General features: G+C 54.2%; 3 protein-coding genes across 3 annotated transcripts; 2 read left to right on the top strand and 1 right to left on the bottom strand.

Moving 5' to 3' along the window:
* Positions 1 to 1,070: 1,070 nt before the first annotated feature.
* Positions 1,071 to 1,712, top strand: LOC142111736 (histone H1.01-like). The gene has a single exon (XM_075193890.1). It carries the CDS (start codon positions 1,071 to 1,073, stop codon positions 1,710 to 1,712), a length of 642 nt encoding a protein of 213 aa, XP_075049991.1.
* Positions 1,713 to 2,214: 502 nt separating this feature from the next.
* LOC142111719 (histone H2A type 1-like) lies at positions 2,215 to 2,607 on the bottom strand. Its single transcript, XM_075193875.1, has one exon. The coding sequence runs from the start codon at positions 2,605 to 2,607 to the stop codon at positions 2,215 to 2,217; it is 393 nt and encodes a 130-aa protein (XP_075049976.1).
* Positions 2,608 to 2,907: 300 nt separating this feature from the next.
* LOC142111718 (histone H2B 1.1-like) lies at positions 2,908 to 3,288 on the top strand. The gene has a single exon (XM_075193874.1). It carries the CDS (start codon positions 2,908 to 2,910, stop codon positions 3,286 to 3,288), a length of 381 nt encoding a protein of 126 aa, XP_075049975.1.
* Positions 3,289 to 9,289: the final 6,001 nt, after the last annotated feature.

Here is a 9,289-nt window from a genome sequence, read left to right as displayed (position 1 = left end):
GTTCAAAGGTAATCTTCTTTCCGTCTACAACAAACGAACTAAGTTACACGCTAGACAAGCTGTCCTTTTATACAGGAGAGGCGGACCTGATTGGGAACTTGAGGGAAATAGGGGAGGAGCACCAAGCAACAGGTTCCTGAGTCATACCAACACTGCCAGTTTTCAGGCCGTTGTAGTACAATTATATTTTGGTCCTGTAATGTCAATCAGGGCGACCTTTTGTTGTTAGAACGCAGAACGTAGATGTGTTCGGTTAACTCAGTATATGTTTCTGTTTTCTGAGCTCTCAGGCTGGGAATAAAGCGCTGCTTGCACTTTCACTCACTTTCTGTACCAGTGTGTGACCATTTATTCAGCGGCGGTGGCTGCATTCTGCATGCTCCGTGTTCAAACTGCCGTGTGACCATCCTTTCAGTGTTGTCTGGTAGGAGACTGTCGCAAATGTTAAATCGGGAATAGTGATTACTGGACATATACAGAGCTGACGATTGTGGTGCATGACTGTATGCCTGTCAGTATGGAACATCTGTGTAACGTGACAGTCTCACACGAGTCTGAAGGTTTAAAAAGGTAGAAATAAGACGTGAGAAGTGAAACATGACATAAAAGGAGAAGTAGGAAGGTTTACTCTGCTCAGTCACTGGGGGATCCGGGAGCTTTCTTTGGGCGCATCCACGTATTTGATCATAAGTTAAGATACAGAGAGGAGATTTAGGGAGATGGGGGTGTTGGGTGTATTTTCAGTGTATTTGCCCGGGGTTCCTCAATATAAAAAGTCTACACACGACGAAAGGGCGTCACAATGTGCTGATGAAATAAAGGACAACGAGCCGGTATTATTACACTTCATATTAAACTCATTTCTTTCAGCCATAGAAACACAAAGCGGGAGCCGACATTCTAGAACGGCGTCCATGAGGATAATGGGCGTGGTAACAATACCCCCGGAATCTGCGCACATGATTGGCTCTTCACCACAGCCAATGGCTTCGCATTCCTGGGCTCTATATAACAACTCAGTTGATGATTATCTGCATGTAAAAGTTTTGTTTCTATTTGGTGCACGGAAAATGTCAGAGACAGCTCCCGCCGCAGCGCCCGCTGCTCCAGCAGAGGCCCCCGTCAAGGGAAAGCGTCAGCCGAAGAAAGCAGCTGCAGGAAGCTCCAAGAAGGGCAACAAAACGTCCGGTCCAAGCGTGTCTGAGCAGATTGTTAAATGCGTGTCCGCATCCAAGGAGCGCAGCGGTGTTTCCCTGGCCGCCCTGAAGAAGACCCTCGCTGCTGGAGGTTACGATGTGGAGAAGAATAACAGCCGCCTGAAAGTGGCGCTCAAGAGCTTGGTGACGAAAGAGACCCTGATCCAGGTGAAAGGCAGCGGCGCCTCCGGTTCCTTCAAGCTGAACAAGAAGCAGCTGGAGAGCAAGGATAAGGCAGCTAAGAAGAAGGTGGCGGTGGTTAAACCCAAGAAAGCGGCAGCCAAGAAAGTGCCCAAGTCCCCGAAGAAGTCTCCCAGCGCAGCCAAGAGCCCGAAAAAGGCCAAGAAACCGGCAGCAGCCAAGAAAGCAGTAAAAAGCCCTAAGAAGCCGAAACCTGCTGTGAAACCCAAGAAGGCGGCCAAGAGCCCGGCTAAAAAGGCAGCTAAGCCCAAAGTGGCTAAGAGTCCGGCTAAAAAGGCAGCTAAGCCGAAGAAGGCTGCTCCTAAGAAGAAGTAACTTGGAGCCGCACTCCTGTCAATCACACAAAGGCTCTTTTCAGAGCCACCCACTCGGTCTCGACAGAGCTATATAGTATATATCCCCCTCCACACACACTTTTCTGTTACTCTATGGGGGTGGATGTGTGCGCTATGAAGCTGAGCTCTAGAGTAGCTGTTTCTTTCCGGCGGTGGTGCGAGAAAAGAGATTATAGCCGTATATACTGACTCCTGCCGTCTTATTATAAAGTGTCTGCAGCTTGTTTAAACGTAACGTCAGTGCACCGTGACAGTGCCATATATGGTTCACTTTTGTTTAATAGACGACACCGCCAATCTGGATGGGGGAGTTTAGTTCAACTGTGTCCGTTATCTAACGAGCATTACAATGTAACCTCGTCTAACTCGAGTTAACACACAGCTAAAGCGGGATGTTATAGTCGTGGATCAGCTCTTTAGGGACGGGGTGGGTGGCTCTGAAAAGAGCCTTTGTGTTGTGGGGACAATTATCCAGCAGGAAATTACTTGCTCTTGGTTGGTTTATGGCTCTCGGTTTTCTTGGGCAGTAGGACGGCCTGGATGTTGGGCAGGACTCCTCCTTGGGCGATAGTCACCCCACCGAGTAGCTTGTTGAGCTCTTCATCGTTGCGCACAGCCAGCTGTAGGTGACGGGGGATGATGCGGGTCTTCTTGTTATCACGGGCGGCATTCCCAGCCAGCTCCAGAATCTCAGCAGTCGGGTACTCCAGCACCGCTGCCAGATACACCGGGGCGCCAGCTCCCACACGCTCCGCATAGTTCCCCTTCCTCAGCAGACGGTGAACGCGACCGACCGGGAATTGGAGACCGGCTCGAGATGAGCGAGTCTTGGCCTTAGCACGGGTCTTACCGCCCTGTTTGCCTCTTCCAGACATTTCAACTTATGTGTAAGTCAATCTACAACAATAAGGCTATCTGTCCCGCCTCCGTATATTTATACGCTGTAGGGACAGACACCCTTCTCTCATTGTCCGCTATCAAATTAGCTAGTGCCGCTCAAGTTCAAACAAACACCAATCCGCAGCAGCGGGTGGGATTTGACATCGCACAACATCCAATAGTGCACAGAGCAGACTGTGGGTCTCATTTACATGGGCTGCCTATAAATAGAGCGGCTGTGGGAGGTATCAGGAACAGTTTCTGCACATTGTGATTGGGATCGTTTTGTCGCTATAATGCCTGAACCAGCCAAGTCTGCCCCAGCAGCCAAAAAGGGCTCAAAGAAAGCCGTCACCAAGACCCAGAAGAAAGATGGCAAGAAGCGGAGAAAGAGCAGGAAGGAGAGTTATGCTATTTATATCTACAAGGTGCTGAAGCAGGTCCACCCCGACACCGGCATCTCCTCTAAGGCCATGGGCATCATGAACTCCTTCGTCAACGACATCTTTGAGCGCATTGCTGGAGAAGCTTCCCGCCTGGCTCACTACAACAAGCGCTCCACCATCACCTCCAGGGAGATCCAGACCGCCGTACGTCTGCTGCTGCCCGGAGAGCTGGCCAAGCACGCCGTGTCCGAGGGCACCAAGGCCGTCACCAAATACACCAGCGCCAAATAATTCACCCGTGATATCCTGAGACCACAAAGGCTCTTTTCAGAGCCACCCACCTTCTCTCTGATCGGGCTGTATTCACATTCCCTGTAAGTCATGGATAACAGGTTTTCCTATACTGTACCACCACCATCCCCTGTACGAATATTTTGTCTGTCTTGCAGCATCTATTTAACGGCTTGTAGTATGAATCAGCTCTCGCCCATTGGGTAACCCAGACGTACTTTAGTTACTCTAGGAATCAGTATAGTGTAAGGTCCCTAAAGGAGATGTGCCTCACAGGGCGACTAACTCCTAATACCTCCTAATTTACCACGATCCGCGTGGATGACTGGATCCCACCTCGGTCCCGGTTTGGGTTTTCTCCGGACGCCCGCAAGTAACACCTAAGAGGGAAACACACAGTTAACCCGAGTCTACCAAGTAAGGGCTGTCCGAGACTACGGCAAGGGACGAGGACACGGTCAGTCCAAGCTCCTTGCCGCCTCCTCACTTTGTTCTTGCCAAGACGCGGGGGACTACAGGCACTGAAGGCCAAGACTAATCCGAGGACTAATCCCGCCTCAAGTGCCTCACACACCTGCCGGTGAGGGCCTAACCGAAAGGAGGAATCGAGCGTGATACTCACCGGGACACTCCCACTTCCGATCCGGTTCTCCTGCACCTTCCCGACTCCTGCGGATGACAAGAACACACAGCCTCCCTCTACGCTCTCCGTGAACTAAGATGGCACCCACAAAACTGGACTAACTACAACGGCGACCCGACCCTAACAACGTTCTAATGGTCGGCAACGCAACTAAGTCAAACACTAGGACTAACTAAATGTGGTGCACTAACGGAACTACTAGTTACACGCTACGGGGAACACCAGCCGGTGTTCACAGCCTAAACCGGAGGGCGGTTCCTAACCCCCTCTCCCAGGTCGTACCAAGAAGCTGCCTTCTTGCTATGGAGTCACACACAGGCCCTAAGTACGGGTTCTTTAAGCCCGGCTGAGGCTCAGTAAAACAGCACACTAACCCGCGGGCCGACTGCCGCACGGAACAGCCGATCGAACTGAACCGCCCGACTGCAGGTCCACCTGCACGGAACCGGCCTTGAGGACCCTTGATCAGAACCACGGCCGCCCCTGGAACTGCCTCAAGGTGTGCTGTACTGCCACCAACTCACTCAGCCACCCCCTCTGGGTACCAGTGTGACCCCGGGGACCTAAGGGACAGGGAAACTACATGTGTTCTCCCCTGACTATGTGTATGCTGGTACTTACACTTGTCCCCCACAGCACGGGTTAGCACAGGAAAACCACAGGAAACAAGAGCCTACCTTTAATGGGGGCCTGACGTCTTGCCCCTGGACACAGTTAGAAAGCACACCAAAATACTGTAATGTAAACTACACTCGCCACACAGACAGAATAAATAGATACAGTATACAGTACCTTGCCCGCTACTTACCCGAACACACCGCTGCTAGCCAACCAGCAGGTTGCTACAGCACCACAGGAGCCTACGCTCGACCGTACCTCCTAACCACGTGTGCTCACCTCACACCGGACCGCGCCTACTCTCACGAGGCTCCCACGCCTCTACCTCACACCACCAGGGCCTTATGCCCTACACACCATGGGTCTCTGCCCAGCTACACACAGAGCCTTCTGCTCTGACTAATGGGCCTCAGCCCCCTCTCTAACTCAGGGCTCTGAGCCCACTCACTAGGGCCTTGTGCCCTACTACCTAGGGGTCCTAGCCCCTGCCTGAGGCCTGTGGCCTTCCTAACTAACTGAGGGCCTTGTGCCCTTAATAGCAGATGGGCTACCAGCCCCTAACCAGGCCCTCTGGCCTTCCTATGGCCTCTAGGCCACTAACTACCTAAGGGCCTTGTGCCCTTGTACACCTGGGGCTCTGAGTCCCCCTCTCTAACTAACAGGGGCTTGTCCCCTTTATATAGATACTAATGGCCTACTGGCCCACTACCACGTTGGGGCCTAGTGCCCAGGTCCCTGGGCCTTGTGCCCCTAATTCACGTGCCACGGGCCTTGTGCCCGACTGTGCCACGAGCCTAGTGCCCGACGTTATTGTATGTGCTGCGGGCGCGGGCCCGGGAGAGGAGTTGCCTGGCAAGGCCTTACCTGGGGCTGTCTTCGGGGAGCTTCTCCTGGACTCCTTCCCCGCCTGCCGCCGCTTCTACGCTCTGCCGCCGGCTTCTATTCTTGATCCCGCCGGTCTTCAGGCAGCAGAGGCGCTCTTAGCCCTAACAAGGGCTCTCTGCCGCCACTGCTGGTCTCCGCTGCCTTCTCTTCTGGTCTTGATCCCGCAGGTCTCCGCGACACGTCCTCTTCTGACTCTCTCCGCCGTCGAACTGCCCATGGCGGCGCGCGCGCCGACTTAAATAGTCGGCGCCGCGCTAGCGTCATCACGTAGCGTCGACGCGACGCCACGTGATGACATGGCGGGCCCGGATTGGTCCGTCGCCATGTTTCTTTTTGAAATGGCCGGGAGGTGAGCCCTGATTGGCTCACCGTCCCGGCTGAACGGAGGGGACCGCCGCCCGAGGGATGACGACGGCCCCGGCCAGGTAAGTCCTCCACATTTCCCCCGTTTTTAATGTCAGCAGTCCATGCCGACAAAACCCTGGTCCACACGAAATCCGGGTCAGTATAACGTCCTCCAGGCTGGCCCAAGTTTGGCCGCTGCGATCTTCTGGGTTGAAGCGGCGGTGTCGGAAGGTCCAGGTCCACTGGAGTAGCATCCGGAGTAACAACGTCGTCAGCGGTCATTGGTGCCCACCAATCCACCCCCGTCGGGGCGGGTATAGGATCTGGCTCACTTCTCTCCTGGACGTCGGAAGGCAAATCCAGAAAACCACAGGGACGTAACATATTCCGATGTAGCACCCGCGGTCTTCCAGTCCCTTCCGCAGGAACCACCTCATACAAAGGAAGGTCAGGAGCCATGCGCCGTTGCACTACATGTGGCAACACTTCCCACCGATCGCTGAGTTTATTTCCCAACCTCTTAACTCTTACCAGTACCCGCTGACCCACTACGAAGGGGGAAGCCGTGCTGTTGGTTGGCCCGTGATGGACTTTGGACCGTAGCTGCCCCCTAACCACGTCCCCGGCAATCTTCAGCTTCCTCTTCTGCTCGGTCACCCAGCCGCTGGGAGTCCATCTGTCCGCTTCTTCGGGGACGGACAACTCCAAATCACGCCACTCCCTTCCAGGCCGCCCAAACAAAAGGAAGTATGGGGTATAACCGGTGGTACTATGTACCCGGTTATTGTATACCCACACCAAGTCCTGCACGTACTCCGGCCAGCGGTTCTTTTGCCCAGAGCCCTGAGCATTTGCAGCAAGGTCCGATTGAACCTTTCACAGGCGCCATTACCTTGAGGGTGATAAGGAGTGGTCCGGGACTTCTGTACCCCATAAGTGTCACACAGACCCTCCATGAGGCGTCCCTGAAAACAGGCTCCCTGATCCGAGTGAATCCGCTCCGGGCACCCATATCTCCGAATGAAGTGCTCCACAATGGCGCGCGTAGCTGCTTCCGCCGTCTGATTTCGTGTGGGCACAACGACGGTGAACTTTGTAAAGTGGTCGGTCATGACCAACGCGTAGCTATGACCACTACTTGACTCCCCAACCAGGACGTAATCAATCATAAGCAGCTCCAAGGGTCGCCCCGTCTGAATGGTTTGCACGGGCGCATGCTGCTCCCCAGCCTTACTTACCCCACATCGTGGACAGGCTCGGCAGACCTCTTCCGCCAACGCCTTGGCGCCAGGTACGCAGTACTGCCTGCGTAGCCATTGATGGGTCTTGGCCGCCCCGAGATGAGCGCCTTTTTCATGGGCTTCCAGTACCAAGTCCCGCGCCATGGACTCAGGCACCACCTGCCATACAGGACGGAGCTCTTGCTCCAGGTAGGCTCGGCGAACTAGCACCCCTTCCCTCACTGCCAGTTGATCCCATCTGTGCAATAGCCGTCGTCCGGCTATGGACAGTCGACGCCGTTCTTCACTAGAGGGCCAATGTCCCTGTTGCTTCCATCGGCGGACACACCGCAATGGAGCATCCTGAGCCTGCCGTTCGGCCCAATCTACGGTCGTCTTGGGCACACTCAGAGCACAAACAGGAGATGTCAACTGGGTCAGATCCGGGATCTCCTCCCCTTCTCTGTCCTCATCACTAGGCCCCTCCGGCCCTTGCAGGGGATAACGGGACAACGCATCCGCATTCCCATTAGCCTTTCCGGGTCGATACCGGATCTTATATCCGAACTTGGCCAACCGAGCCATCCAGCGCTGTTCCAGCGCCCCTAACTTGGCCGTGCCCAAGTAGGCCAAGGGATTGTGATCGGTCACTATGTCGAACTCAGCGCCGGTCAAGTATTCCGTGAACTTTTCGGTTACTGCCCAAACCACTGCTAACAACTCCAGCTTAAAGGCACTGTAATTATCGGGGTTTCTTTCTGAATCCCGCAGGCTCCGGCTTCCGTAGGCAATGACCCGTTCTTTGCCGTCTTGGACTTGTGCTAGCACGGCCCCCAGGCCCTTGAGACTTCCATCAGTATACAGAACGAAGGGCTTTTCGAAGTCAGCGTACGCCAGCACTGGAGCCGTCGTCAGGTCTTCTTTGAGCGTCGTGAACGCCTTTTCCTGAGCGTCTCCCCAGGCTATGGCTTGATTCTTAGCCGTAGTGGCAACGCCCCTCAATAATTCGTGTAGCGGGCCAGCCACCTTCGCGAAGTCTTTGATGAATCTCCGATAGTAGCCCACTAACCCCAGAAATGCTCTCAGTTCCGTCACCGTTCGAGGGATCTTCCAGTCCAACACCGCAGAAACCTTATCCGGAGTGGGGCTCACCCCATCCCGGGACACAATATGTCCCAGGTATTCCAACCGAGATTTCAGAAGATGACACTTTCGCGGCTTCAACTTCAGGCCGAACTTCTCCAAGCGCTGTAGGACGACGTCGAGTCGATCCAGATGTTCCTTGACCGTGGGAGCGAAGATGATGATATCATCCAAATAGATCAGGAGAGCGTCGAAGTTCAGGTTTCCCAGACATCTCTCCATTAACCGTTGGAAGGTGGCGGGAGCATTAGTGAGCCCAAACGGCATCCTACAGAACTCAAACAGACCCATTGGTGTGATGAAGGCCGTCTTCTGCCGGTCCTCTGCCGCCACTGGTACTTGCCAGTATCCGCTGGCAAGATCCAGAGTGGAGAAATATCTCGCCTTTCCTAGCGCAGCTAGCGATTCCTCAATCCTGGGCAATGGATACGCGTCGCGAACAGTACAACTATTCAATCGCCGATAGTCCACACAGAACCTGATAGCGCCATCTTTCTTCCGTACTAAGACGATAGGAGCTGCCCACGGGCTCTTACTTTCGGTAATCACGTGGCTATCCAACATCTGCCTAATCATCAGCTTGACCTCTTGGTACAACTTGGGCGGGATTGGCCGATATCTCTCCCTAATGGGCAGACTGTCTCCGGTACGGATATTATGTTCCAGTTCCTCCGTGTACCCAAAATCCTCTTCACTTCGGGAGAACACTTTCTGTCTGGCCCACAATATCTGCTGTAAACGGGTAACATCTCGAGGCTCGATCCCTTCCAAGGAAACATCCATTTGTTCCAAAATGGTGTTGCCGTTCCACTCGCGGGACAGGCTATCGTCACCCTCCACCTGGACCGCCAAGCCCCCTTGTTGTCATGACGCGGGTTTGAGAAGTATCTGCCGGTCATCTCCAATCTGTTCTGCTTCTACGGCGATAACTCGAGCGACAGTCGTACCAGGCCCCATCGTCTGAGTATGGTCCTGCACATTACATAACCGCACGGGTACCCTTCCTCGATGTACCCTGGCCAACGCACGGGCAACAAGAGGTCCTTCCGCCGTTCGTTCCGGACTGACCGGTTCCACCAACACCACTCTTCCCTCTAATCTCCGGTTTGTCCTCACTTCCATATATTGCAGCACCTCCTGACCAGGG

This window comes from Mixophyes fleayi (genome assembly GCF_038048845.1).
Source record: "Mixophyes fleayi isolate aMixFle1 chromosome 4 unlocalized genomic scaffold, aMixFle1.hap1 SUPER_4_unloc_4, whole genome shotgun sequence".
NCBI classification, from domain to species: domain Eukaryota; kingdom Metazoa; phylum Chordata; class Amphibia; order Anura; family Limnodynastidae; genus Mixophyes; species Mixophyes fleayi.
The sequence above is the reverse complement of the archived record's forward strand: the minus strand, read 5'-3'. Positions and strand labels throughout refer to the sequence as shown.

What these genes read in the sequence shown, in the direction of transcription:
- LOC142111736 (XM_075193890.1), top strand. Translation starts at nt 1,071, where the DNA reads ATGTCAGAGACAGCTCCCGCCGCAGCGCCCGCTGCTCCAGCAGAGGCC.
- LOC142111719 (XM_075193875.1), bottom strand. Translation starts at nt 2,607, where the DNA reads ATGTCTGGAAGAGGCAAACAGGGCGGTAAGACCCGTGCTAAGGCCAAG.
- LOC142111718 (XM_075193874.1), top strand. Translation starts at nt 2,908, where the DNA reads ATGCCTGAACCAGCCAAGTCTGCCCCAGCAGCCAAAAAGGGCTCAAAG.